This window comes from Microcaecilia unicolor, chromosome 9, assembly GCF_901765095.1.
Source record: "Microcaecilia unicolor chromosome 9, aMicUni1.1, whole genome shotgun sequence".
NCBI classification, from domain to species: domain Eukaryota; kingdom Metazoa; phylum Chordata; class Amphibia; order Gymnophiona; family Siphonopidae; genus Microcaecilia; species Microcaecilia unicolor.
Window position 1 is genome coordinate 33,917,898 of NC_044039.1, and position 14,178 is coordinate 33,932,075.

The following is a 14,178-nucleotide window of genomic DNA, read 5'->3' on the forward strand; positions in this document are numbered from 1 at the left end:
AGAACAGTACTGGGCAGACTTCTACGGTCTGTGCCCTGATAATGGCAAGGACAAATCAAATTCGGGTATACATATGTATCACATAACATGTAAAATGAGTTTATCTTGTTGGGCAGACTAGATGGATCGTACAGGTCTTCATCTGCCGTCATTTACTATGTTACTATGCATTCTGGCAGGCAAATAACCACAAAAAGTGTTAATGCTTTTATCTCAGTTAAGTTCTCATTAGCCCTTAACACAGTTTAGTAAAAGATTACCTGTCTTAATACATTCGGACATTCAGTGCCAATATCCAGATTCAGCCCGGCACTGAATATCTAAGCATAAAAAACCTATGAGACCCAGTTGCTGAATATTGGGGGGAATAAGTTTCATGGGAGTCTTTTTACCAAACTGCGGTAAAAAGTGACTTTAGCACATCCTTACATGGGTCATTCTCACGCGCTAAGGCCATTTTTACTGCCAGTTTAAAATGGACAATTTTTGTATATTCCCTATTAATGGCCGTGTGAACCTCCAGTTTTTATCTCTCTCAAGTCAGACATTTTTTCCACCTAAAGCTACACAGAACCATCTATTTAAGGCACTTTTTTGTGCCTTATTCATTTTTAAAAACAGGTCTAGCTCACAACGTCTTAGTTTTAGTCCTGGACGATTTTGTTTTGTTCCATTATGACTGAAAAATGTCCAAGTCTTAGGAACACCTGAATCCCGCCCTTAACATGCCCTGACACACCACCTTGAGATTTGGACATACTGGAGAAAAACAGCATAGAAAAAGATCTGAAAAACAGGTTTTGAAAATACCGATTTGGATGTTTCTGTGAGAATAATGTCCAAATCCTGTTTTATGCCACTTTGATGTTTTTCTCTTTCAAAAATGAGCTCCATACTAGCCTATGAAATTTGTAAGTCTAAGTGCTTTGAAAATGAGCCCCATAAGAATCTATATTGCCTTTATAAAATGGACTTAAACGCTAAATAATATCCATTTGCATGGGTTGGAGGAAAATAATAGCACAATTAGACACAAAAGACAGACCAAGGCACAGAAACTTATGTTTCATGTTTATGTTTAGAACAGAATTTACTGTCACTCTACCATTAAACTAAATATAGAGTCATTTGTGGAGAAGGAGCCCACCTCCTGTGGATGAACGTACTTAATTTCAGCCTAACAAACTGTACAACCCATGAGAAATTTCCTCTGCTTCCTTATCTTTCACATTCTAACCAAAAACCTGTATTCATATTTGTTGTAGAATGAAGTTATAAGTCAACAGCTGTCTGTTATTTTCGCTCAGTGCTATGGGCCGTATCCTATCCCAAAGCTGACAGAGATCAAACGGAAACAGACTTCTCGTCTAGGTATGTACATCATTGTTACAGACCGACTGAGGGGAAACTTGCCATTTTGCTATAATTGTTTCTCATAGGGGCAACCATATGTGGATTAAGTATGCTTTGTACATGCAGCAAGCAGTTTTTGGCATTATAGGGCATGTTCTGGCCCTGGTTTTGAATACTAGACTGCCTCACCCCAAACACAGCTTGTATATTCTCCGGTCTTCTAAGACTCAGGTCTGGCCCCAGACCTCGACAAGGCTTGCAAGGCTTAACAAGAAGCAAAAGTTGGCGTACCTCAGCCAGGTTACTGCAGCTAAACGTATTGTGTAAAAATGTAGACATATGCTTCAGTTCTTCCTTCTCTGGGCCTCCTTAACCTCAGCCTGGCCCTGTCTTTTAAACTCCCAGGTATTGACTCCACCCCTCGCACCTCATTTCCTCCCAGGGTGGGGTCAGTGCTCTTAAGGTGGCCCAGACTAGTTAGAGAGGAACTTTTCTTAAGGGTGAGAGGCAGAGTTCTATAAACCCCTTCACAATGGCTCATCATCTAATTAGTTTGTGTGCGGATTTGGGGTCTGCACTCAGATTCAGGTGCTGTTCTGTATGGTAGTGCATATGTGCCATAACATATAGCTGCAAGAGGCATAGATGAGCAGAGCATGGGGGGTCATGAGCCTGTCTCCAACATGCCCATGTAACTTATAGAATATTATAAGTTATATGCTTTACATAGTGTGCTTAGGGACTCCAGCATGCACCTGCTATTGCCATTGCATAAATGGCTGTGATTTGCTTGTGTATAGGGTTATCATACATCTGGTTTTACCCGGACATGTCTTCTTTTTGAAGACACGGCCGGGCATCTAGGCGGGTTTTCCCAACCTGCCCATTTGTCCAGATTTGCAAATGAACAGGCAGGTAGGCCTCAGGGTGTCCTATCCTCCCATCCCCTCCTTTACCATATTGTAGTGCCCTGGTGGTCTAGTGACCTTTTCAGGGCAGGAAAGAGCCCCCTCTTTCCTATCCAGTGCGGCTGCAGACTGTCTTGCTCCAGGTGCTGCTTCAAAATGGCTTCCAAGTGTTCAAGCGGTGGCGTCGCGAGACTTCCGCAGAAGTCTTGCAAGGTCACTGCTTGAACTCGCGGCAGCCACTTTGAATTGGCACCAGGAGCAAGACAGATCTACAGCCTCCCGGGCAGGATAGAGGGCGCCTTTTTCCTGCCCCAGAGAGACCACTAGACCACAACAATAAGGTACAGGAGGGGAGGGGAGAGGTTGTGAATGAATGAATGAACTAATGTGAGTGAAGGGAAGCCTGAAAATTGGGGAGGATATATACATGGGAGGAGAGAGAGGGACTCTGGCTTTCTTTGAGGGGGTGAAAGTGACAGGGAGCAGGGTGGGGGTGTGTTGGGGAAGGGTGGGTGTGTCGAGGTGAGGTGGGGTGTGACGGGCAGGGCAAGTTATGATGGGGCGGGTCAGGTGTATGAAAGGGGGTGGGGTATGTGTCCTCTTTTTCCTTAGGTCAAATATGATAACCCTTCCTGTGTACCTTCCAAAGTTGCTCAGGTAAGTCCTTTGCTTTCAAATTCCTGCCCCTCTGAATTGATACATTGTGGCCACATAAGTCAGTGTATAGCCAGAAGTTATTCAGATAAAGTGGGGCTGGATTAAAGGTTTGTTGGGGCAGGACCAGATTTAGACAGGGAGAGTATACACTGAGCACTGGATTTCATTCAGTCTAAGTGATGAAAGCAGTAGCAGTGGAGAAGCTTTGGCAGGCACATGGGGTAGCCAAACAGGCTTATTTTCGAAAGAGAAGGGCGCCCATCTTTCAACACAAATCGGGAGATTTATTTATTTATTTATTTATTTATTTATGGTTCCTTCTCCCAGAGTCGCCCAAATCAGCATAATCAAAAGCCAATTTTGGGCGTCCTCATCTGCTTTCCGTCGCAGGGATGACCAAAGTTCACGGGGGCGTATCGGAAGCGTAGCGAAGGCGGGACTTGGGCATGCCTAGCACATGGGCATCCTTGACCGATAATGGAAAAAAGAAGGGTGTCCCTGACAAGCACTAGGGCGACTTTACTTGGTCCATTTTTTGTTACAATCAATCCTCAAAACGTTGTCTGAACTGACCAGATGACCACCGGAGGGAATCGGGGATGACCTCCCCTTACTCCCTTAGTGGTCACCAACCCCCTCCCACCCCAAAAACAACTTTTTAAATATTTTTTGCCAGCCTCTATGCCAGCCTCAAATATCATACCCAGCTCCATGACAGCAGTATGCAGGTCCCTGGAGCAGTGCACTTCAGGCAGGCGGACCCAACCACCCCCCCCCCCCCCCAGCTATTACACTTGTGGTGGTAAATGTGAACCCTTCAAAACCCACCAGAAACCCACTGTATCCACATGTAGGTGCCCCCCTTCACCCCTTAGGGCTATAGTAGTGGTGTACAGTTGTGGGGAGTGGGGTTTTTTTTAGGGGGGGGTTGGGGGGGCTCAGCACACAAGGTAAGGGAGTTATGCACCTGGGAGCAATTTCTGAAGTCCACTGCAGTGCCCCCTAGGGTGCCTGGTTGGCGTCTTGGCATGTGAGGGGGACCAGTGCACTACAAATGCTGGCTCCTCCCATGACCACATGGCTTGGATGTGGTCGTTTCTGAGTTGGGCGTCCTCGGTTTCCATTATCGGCGAAAATCGGGGACAACCATCTCTAAGGTCGACCATCTCTAAGGTCGACCTAAATTTCGCGATTTGGGCATCCCCGACCGTATTATCGAAACGAAAGATGGACGCCCATCTTGTTTCGATAATATGGGTTTCCCCGCCCCTTCGCCAGGACGTCCTGCGAGGATATCCTCAGGAAAACTTGGGCGCCCCTTTCGATTATGCCCCTCAAAGTCAATAACTGAGCCAGCTTCCTACAACACATGGATTTCTGCTTTCTTCACTTACAGGGAGCTGGAGTCCAAGAGTGGGGGAGTCTGCTTATGAGCCAAGACTAAGGGAACTAGGTAGAGAAAGAAGGAGAAAGAATAGAGGACTAGGTAGAGAGTTGCCCCCCCAATATTCAGTGCTGTTTAACCAGTAAGCAATGGCTGCTGACCACTTAAATAGTGTTTAACCAGCTAACCGGTTATCTCCTCTGAATATTTGCAATTAGCGCATAGGTCCAGATTCTATATGAGACGCCTAAAAAATCCACACAGTAAACATTTTCAGCTAAGTATATTCTATAAGCTCGATTTACTACTACTACTACTTATCGTTTCTATAGCACTGCTAGACGTACGCAGCGCTGTACACTTGAACGTGAAGAGACAGTCCCTGCTCGACAGAGCTTACAATCTAGGCTCAGTATATAGAATACGCTTAGTTGATATCCCAGCGTCTAAAACTACGTGCCTCCATTTACACCAACGAAAACATAGCGTAAATCCCTTCGCATAGATTTACTTGCACTGGGCCATATTCTATAACTACGCACATAAATTTTGGAATGCTCACGGAACACCCATGTCCACGCCCATAACCACGCGCCTTTATAACTGCATGCATTAGAATTTGATCACAGTTCATTACAGAATACACTTAGCAAGTTCTGCGCATAAATTCTAATTCTTGTCAATTAGTGCTCATTATTGCTTGTTAGATGATGTTATCAGAGCTGATTAGCTTGTTAAGTCAATTAAGTTACGTGCGTTGTTATGGAATACACTTAGATTTCAGTGCAGAATGCTAGGCACATGAATCCAGCAGATAGCGTCTAACCAGCTATATTACATAATATTGCCAATTAGCGCTGATATTCAGTGCTGGGTTAGCAGTTAAATAGGACGGCATAAATAGCGGTCCTGTCTTAGGAACTTAATAAGTCAGCTCTGAATATCAGCTTAGCTGGTTAAGTTCCAGGAATCAAAAATGAAACCGGAAATTCAATGCCGCTCGCCAAATACGTCGTGACATTGAATTTCCAGATTCAGCATTAGCAGTGGGCTTTAACTGCGCTGCCCACTGCCGGCTCAATATCAGCCCAGAAGGAGTAAATTCATGGTGCACAGCTGATGAAATGAGTAGGACTCCATAACAGGGGCGTAGTCTATAAAATAATGAGTGGAGTGGAACAGGTAGTTATGAATCGCTTGTTTACTCTTTCCAAAAATACTAGGACCGGGGGCACGCAATGAAGCTACAAAGTAGTACATTTAAAATGAATCGGAGAAAATATTTCTTCACGCAACATGTAATTAAATTCTGGAATTTGTTGCCAGAGAATGTAGTAAAAGCAGTTAGCTTAACAGGGTTTTAAAACGGTTTGGATGGTTTCCTAATGGAAAAGTCCATAGACCATTATTAAAATGGACTTGGGGAAAATCCAGCATAAAACATATTGTACTGTTTTGGGATCTTGCGAGGTACTTGTGACCTGGATTGGACACTGTTGGAAACAAGATGCTGGGCTTGATGGACTTTCAGTCTGTCCCAGTATGGCAATACTTATGTACTTATGACCTGAGCAGGCATGGGCCTGTCTGCTTTCAGCTCAGGCCCTCCAAACAGTGGTGTGCAATATTGATGTAGCTGGTGGGGATCCCCAAGCTCCGTCAGCTGTAGCCATCCTCAGCTTGAACACCTTGGCCTTCAAAACACTGTGGCAGTCAGTGGCCATGCTCCCAGCTACCGATGCCAGCACCCTGCAGGGGTTTGGGCTGAGGATGTCTTCACAGTGGTGTTCCTAGGGCGGCTGACACCCGGGGCGGATCATCGATGCGCCCCCCCCCCCCCCCCGGCGAAACGACACCTCCCCCCCGGTGAAACGACACCCCCCCCCCCGGGTGCATTTTTACCTGCTGAGGGGGGTGGGGGGGGGGGGGGGGGGGTGCCGCGCGCCTGTCGGCTTCGCTCGTTCCATGCTCCCTCTGCCCCGGAACAGGAAGTAACCTGCCAACCCTGATATTCATTTTTTAAATTTGATGGGGGGTGGAGGTGGGGCAGGTGAAGGGGGGGGTGGAGTGGAGGGGTTGGGGTTGGGGAGCAGTTTCTGGTTATGCCACTGGTGCACAGGCAGTAAGGAGTGGATGGGTTAGGGGCATCTTTAGGATGAGGAGCAGGACAGGTGGGTTATGTGTCTGTTAAGACAGCTGAAAGTGGGTTAGAGAACAGGAGGAGGAGAAATAAAAAGGTTAAACTGCCCAAGAGGAGACCGCACTGTGCACCACACTGGGGCCAAGTTATAGCTAAAACCCAATGAAGTGTTACCGAAAAACATGATGAAGTTGTGAACAGCAACTTTGCCTTCTACCTGCAGTGTAGGAGGAGTAATGGAGAAAGCATGAGAAATTCATGGGTAATGACTGAAGAAACAAAACCAGCAGCGATTAGCTACAAGCTGTGTGTATACCTGTCTTTCTGTCTCTGTGTGTGTATTCATATATTGTGTTCATTTGTTCTTAATGTAAACCACCTGGAGGTGTTGTATGAATGGCAGGATTTCAAATTTCATCATACCTATTGTACCTGAATATAAGTCGCTTTGAATTATTACTGAAAGGGCATGAGCTAAATCCCCTGCCCCCCCCCACCAAAAACAAAACCTCCAGCTGGCATAAGAAGCAGCATCCTGGCTTCAGAAATCAGTGGAGAGTTAAGTGATTTCCCCAAGGTCACAAAGAATATCAGTGGAATTTCCACCGACTACTTTAACCATTAGGTTACTCCTCCATTCCAATAGGTAGAATGAGGGACCACAAATAACATGCTAGTTTGGGGTATAAGTTAAAAACATTGACTGGTTATAAAATCTCCCTTCTGGAACTGGGTAATTTGGCAGCTCTGTGATGCATTCATTGTAAAGGTTCTAAACCAGCTTTTTCATTGATGTTTTTTTAGTGATAAAGGGGATGGAACTCCTCCCATATCAGGAAAGGCTAAAGAGGTTAGGGCTCTTCAGCTTGGAAAAGAGACGGCTGAGGGGGGGGGGGGGTATGATCAATGGCCTACCAAGGGTGGGGCGATGGAGGTGGTCCACCCCGCGTGCATGCTGCATGGGGATGCAGAGAGCAGCCGCGTGGCTGTCAGCTCCACTGGTTCCCTGCTCCCTCTGACCTTACTTCCTGTTCCGGGGCAGGGAGGTTCACTGCTCCCTCTGACGTTACTTCCTGTGCCAGGGCAGGGAACCGGTGGAGCCGACAGCCATGCGACTGCTCCCTGCACCCCCAGGAGTTCAGAGCGATGCATTTATGGGGGGTGTCAGGTTCTCAGGTTCAGAGCCCGCTGGGCCGGGCTCTGGAGCAAACATGAGCCCTTGGGCTGCTGACGAGGAGTGACAGCAGCAGGCAAAACCCACCAACCAACGCTGGGCAAGCACACCGGCACCGGCAGGGACTGCAGGCACCGCCCTGCGAGCCGGAACACACGGACTGGAGGACACAGGGCTGGAACACTGGACTGCAATCCCTCGGACTGGAAGACACAGGGCTGGAACACACACCGGACCGGAACACACTGGACTGGTGCGCACCAGACTGGAACCCACACCGGACTGGAACAAAACTGGACTGGAGCACACTGGACTGGTCCGTACAGCTTCACCTGCGCTTGGCCACTATCCCCCAAGGGTTGAGCCCTTGGGTTCGAGTGGCCGGCAGGACTTACCGGATAACACAGGGACCAGGATCCTTGAACAAGCTTGCAACAGAAGTGCTCCAAATACTAAACTAACAAGAGGATCCTAACAGTGAACCAACAGCAGTGCTACTAAACACTAAACACACAGCAGAAGTGCTACCACGCACTACAAGGGAAAGCAGGGAAGCCACAAAGGAAAAGCAGGGAAGCTACACACCTACGCAGAACAGGTGCTTCCTAAGCACTATACTAACAAGCTAAACACAACTAACAAGCTTCCTAAGCACTACTCTGGCAAGCTAGATACAAAACTAACAATGTGCTTCCTAAGCACTACCCTAGCAAGCTAGACACAAAACTAGCAAGTTGCTTCCTAAGCACTACTCTGGCAAGCTAGATACAAAACTAACAAGGTGCTTCCTAAGCACCACCCTAGCAAGCTAGACACAAAACTAGCAAGGTGCTTCCTAAGCACCAAAGGGGAAGCTAACAAAGCAGAAAGTGCTCCTCAACACTAAGCACTAACCGGGACCTTCAGCAGACGTTCTAAAGCACACACAAACACCAATGTTGCAAAGGCCTTGAAGGAAAGAACACCACTTCCTTATCAAGGCCCTCCCTGATGATGTCACACTCCCTAGACCCAGGCAGCACACTGAAACACAGAGAGCACACTGAAACCCACAGAGGCCCAACCCACACCAATGCAGCACCGTGAAGCACTTGAAGCCAGTACACCCAAAGAGAGGTAGAGCTAACTCAGTCCACACACACAGCTGTAGTAAAGTGAAACAATTAGAGTCATGCTGCTGGAAGCTGCCAGCACAGAGAGAGAGAGCTAGCTCAGAAAGGACAGACAAAAGAAACACAAGCCAGCTAAGCTGACCACCAGGAAAAAGGTAAGTTTGAGAGGGGTTATGACCACAATCATAACAGGGGGGAGGTGATGTGGCGGGGGGTGATACTCCGGGAGGCCCAGCAGCGATCTGCCCTAGGTGGCAGTCAACTTCGGAACTCCACTCGATATGATTGAGGTCTGTAAAATCCTGAGTGGTGTAGAACGGTTAGAATTGAATTGATTTTTCACTCTTTGAAAAAGTACAAAGACCAGGAGACACTCGATAAAATTACATGGAAATACTTTTAAAACAAATAGGAGGAAATATTTTTTCACTCAAGGAATAGTTAGGCTCTGGAACTCGCTGCCAGAGGATGTGGTAAGAGTGGTTAGCAAATCTGGGTTTAAGAAAGGTTTGGACAAGTTCCTAGAGGAAAAGTCCATAGTCTTTTATTGAGATGGACATGGGGGAAGCCACTGCTTGCCCCGGGATTGGTAGCATGAAATGTTGGTACTATTTGGGTTTCTGCCAGGTACTTGTGACCTGGATTGCCCACTGTTGGAAACAGGATACTGGGCTAGATGGACCATTGCTCTGACCCAGTATGGCTGTTCTTCTGTAAGTGATAGTATGACATCTTTTCTTTATACCAAACACTCTTTACCAAACAGATTACTTTTAAAGTTCATATTTTAACATTTCAGATTCTACATTAAAGCCTACCACTTTTCTTATTTAGGCATCTTATTCCATATTCCCCTGTCCGAGCCTTATGCTTCTCTCAGCAAAATCTTTTGACTGTTTCCTGTTTTCTCCAAATTTGTTTCTATTCTGCGAGCATATCTTCCTTTTCCGTTGTTTCCCGCACATCGTGGAATAATATTCCCATTGACATGGGATTAGAGTTATCATTCGTAAAATTTAAAGCTACTCTTAAAACTGCACCCAAATGATGATTCAATTTTTGTTGTCCTGTTACTACTACTACTACTACTATTTAGCATTTCTATAGCGCTACAAGGCATACGCAGTGCTGCACAAACATAGAAGAAAGACAGTCCCTGCTCAAAGAGCTTACAATCTAATAGACAAAAAATAAATGAAGTAAGCAAATCAAATCAATTAATGTGAACGGGAAGGAAGAGAGGAGGGTAGGTGGAGGCGAGTGGTTACAAGTGGTTACGAGTCTAAAGCAATGTTAAAGAGGTGGGCTTTCAGTCTAGATTTAAAGGTGGCCAAGGATGGGGCAAGACGTAGGGGCTCAGGAAGTTTATTCCAGGCGTAGGGTGCAGCGAGACAGAAGGCGCGAAGTCTGGAGGCAGTAGTGGAGAAGGGAACAGATATGAAGGATTTATCCATGGAGCGGAGTGCACGGGAAGGGGTGTAGGGAAGGACGAGTGTGGAGCAGCAGAGTGAGTACATTTATAGGTTAGTAGAAGAAGTTTGAACAGGATGCAAAAACGGATAGGGAGCCAGTGAAGGGTCTTGAGGAGAGGGGTAGTATGAGTAAAGCGACCCTGGCGGAAGATGAGACGGGCAGCAGAGTTTTGAACCGACTGGAGAGGGGAGAGGTGACTAAGTGGGAGGCCAGCAAGAAGCAGATTGCAGTAGTCTAAACGAGAGGTGACAAGGGTGTGGATGAGGGTTTTGGTAGAGTGCTCGGAAAGAAAGGGGCGGATTTTACGGATGTTGTAAAGAAAGAAACGACAGGTCTTGGCGGTCTGCTGGATATGTGCAGAGAAGGAGAGAGAAGAGTCAAAGATGACCCCAAGGTTTCGAGCTGAGGAGACAGGGAGAATGAGAGCGCCATCAACAGAAATAGAAAACGGGGGGAGCGGGGAGGTGGGTTTGGGGAGGAAAATGAGAAGCTCGGTTTTGGTCATATTTAATTTCAGGTGGCGTTGAGACATCCAGGCAGCAATGTCAGACAAGCACGCTGAAACTTTGGTTTGGATGCAAGGTGAGATATCAGGGGTAGAAAGGTAGATTTGGGAGTCGTCAGCATAGAGATGGTAGGAAAAGCCATGGGATGAGATTAATGAACCAAGGGAAGAAGTGTAGATAGAAAAGAGGAGGGGACCAAGAACAGAACCCTGAGGTACGCCGACAGGCAGAGGAATAGAAGTAGAAGAGGATCCACCAGAGTGAACACTAAAGGTGCGGAGGGAGAGGTAGGAAGAGAACCAGGAAAGGACAGAGCCCTGGAATCCTGTCCTGTTCAGCAAGACCAAATATTTCATTGTCCTGGTATACAAATTAGGACACACAAGTTATAAAATAGTAACTTTTCATCATCGGTATTTGAAAGATACCACTGCTGATGTGGACGATTGGACTGCAGAACTGTTCAGTTACAACCCTCGATACTCCAGGGATGTACTCTTTCCATTTCCAGGCGTTCAGCACCGTGAACTGTTATACAAATTTGTGTTAAGGTTATGCTTTTTCCCATATCGTCGGCTAAGGCTGGACAATGCCTGAAGTGTGCAATTCCTGTTGGGACATATGTTTTGGTCGTGTCTGGTGGTGCAGTGGTTTTGGAGTGACCTACTATATGGATTTCAAACCATACGGTCTGTGAAAGTTAGCTGCCTGCTGACTTTGTTGTTTGATGAGTACGAATTTGACAGGCCAGTAAGTGAAGGAAGCAGAGATTGTCTACGGGTGGTGATTCTCATGGCCCTTAAAACTATTTTATTTTCCTGGTTATTTGAGGTACCTTTGCACCAACACTGGCGCTCCTACCAGGGGCCACGAGGGCATAGGCCCCCACAGATTTAGTCCTGGCCCCCTCCACTTTTGATCCCCCCACCACCACCGCCACCACAAGGTACCTTTGCTGGCAGGGGTCCCCAACCCCCTGCCAGCCTTAGTCTTCTTCAGCTTGTGCTCAGTTTCACTTAAAGGAACATGCAGAACGTCAGGACTCACAGCACGGATCAGCGAACGCGCCGGAGACCGGCGCAGAAGAAGACTTCAGCTGGCGAGGGTTGGGGACCCCCGCCAGCAAAGGTACCTTGCGGCGGCCGGGGTCGAGAGTGGCGGGGGAGAGTCGACGGGGGAGGGGTCAGCGGCTGGGGGGAGGCAGGCTAAAATATACCCCCTCCACCTTGGGCTCTAGACTCCCTTCCTGCCGAGGTCTGGCTACGCCCCTGGCTCCTAAATGATTTACCAGATGAGAATGGACAGGCTCTGAGTGCACGATTTTTTAGATCCCTTATCTAAAACGTTTAATTTTTGTCACATATGGGAGCCCTTTCTGCAAACACTCCACAGGCTAGGAGTAGGTTGCTTAATTATTTTTTTTCCATTTACTTCTCATCAAACACAATGTTCAGACTTGTCCATAGACCGATTAATTATCATTTGGGTGGGGTTGGCTTGGTTTTGGGGTTCAGGAGGGATAGTTTTTGATGTTTGGATTGTAAGTAATGTTATTACTCAAATCTTAATGGCTGTTGGCATTACGTTTGATTGTTTTCAGTGTTGCATATCTCCTAAACTAATAAAAATGAATTACACATCAAATAGTGCCAATTCCACACCTAACTTAGGACTCTTTGTACGAAGCTGCGGCAAAAGTGGGCCTGTGCTAGCGTCTGTGTGTTTTTGACGTGTGCCGAGGCCCCCTTTTGGTGTTTCCCTTTCCTTAAAGAAATGGTCGTGCGGCAAGTGAACCACTTACCCTATGGCCATTTTGTGGGGGAGCGCTTACTGCCACTCATTGAGGTGGCGGTTAGGGCTCCCATGCTAATCTGGCAGTAACCGGGCGGCGTGTGGCACTGCCTGATTATCGCCGGGTACACACCGGCGCTACAAAAATTGAAATATTTTTGCACGCCGAAAATGGCACACACTGGAGGAGAGAACTACCGCCGTGCTGCTGCGGTAGCCTGGCAGTACTTCAAGTTTAGTGAGCAATAAGCCCACTTTGGGCTTACCGCCGCTTCGTAAAAGGACCCCTTAATTGTTAAATTGGGTGCCAATTGGCATTAAGCACCAATAATAGCCCTGAAGTGGCGTTAATTGGCAGTAATTTGTAGTTACCTTGGGAACTACACTTAGGAGCTATTCTATACACATAGTGCCCAAATGTTGTAGGGAGCAAATACAGAGGGGGCGTGTCAGTTCGTGGGTCAGGGGCGTGACTTAAATATGTGTGCATTAAGTGACAGAATACTATCACTTACGAGCACAGCTGCCAATTTTAGGTGTCGGCATTTAAACCAGCTTTAACATGGCGTAAGTGCTCGCGCCTAAATCTAGGTGTGCGCAAGTTGATGTACATCCTGTTCTATAATGGTAACTTCACATGCAATTGCAGTTACAGAATTAGGGGGGAAATCTGTATAAGGCGCCTAAAAAATCCACGCAGAAAACATTTTCACCTAAGTGTATTCAATTAGTGGCGCTTAGATTTAGACGCGGTATATAGAATACACTTTCTTGATATCCTAGTGCCAAAAACTGTGGACATCCATTTACACTAGCGAAAACGTGACATAAATCCCGGCACTTAAATTTAGGCACACTGGGCTGTATTCTATAATTATGCGCGCAAATTTCAAATCTCCCACGAAATGCCCATTTCCCTGCCCATAACCATGCGCCTTTTTGTCTGTGCGCATTAGAAGTTAAGCGCAGTGCATTATAGAGTACGCTTAGCGAGTTGTGCGCATAAATTCTAATTATTGCAGTGCATTATTCAGTGCTCATTATTGCTTATTGCGCAGTTATCAACGCTAATTAGCTTGTTAAGCAAATTGTTTTGCTCGTTGTTATAAAATCTGCCTGGATTTTGGCATGGATCTCTAGGCGCACTATATAAAATCGGGGTTGGTGCTTAGTGCCCACATTTTTTGCGCCCAGTACAGTTAAGGATCTAATACTTATCGCATTTTCTGTATATGCATTATTTTTGTCTCTTTTACTCAGTTTGCATGGGGAGCAAATCTGAAAAGTCACTGGAAGAAAACGTGCAAGAAAATACAATCAAAATATGGCAGCCATCTGCGTGTCTAGAATTTAATGATCTTGTCTTTATATTGTCCTTCCTTTTTTTTTTTAAATTCCAGATCTCCATTTTGTCAACAATAAAGAGATGTCAGATGTAACGTTTCTGGTAGAAGGAAGGCCGTTTTATGCACACAAAGTGCTGTTATTTACAGCATCCCCGAGGTAAATGATTGATTTAAAAAACTTCAGTTTTCATCTTCATAAGAGTTTGTACATTTGTAGCTGCTTTACAAAGACTTAATTCAATAGAGCTACGCTTTATTACAGTAGAGCCGGGCAAATAGGAAGTGGAACTGTGGAGCCTGTTGAGGGTGTGAGTGGGGCTTACCAAGGGCAGAG

General features: G+C 46.4%; 1 protein-coding gene across 1 annotated transcript in view; it reads left to right on the top strand.

The window, feature by feature from the left end:
- BTBD11 (BTB domain containing 11) overlaps positions 1-14,178 on the top strand; it is a 469,159-nt gene that overhangs the window by 441,526 nt on the left and 13,455 nt on the right. The window contains exons 12-13 of the mRNA XM_030214435.1: positions 1,266-1,371; positions 13,899-14,001. Coding sequence (XP_030070295.1) covers positions 1,266-1,371; positions 13,899-14,001 — 209 coding nt within the window. The remainder of the gene's footprint in view (positions 1-1,265; positions 1,372-13,898; positions 14,002-14,178) is intronic.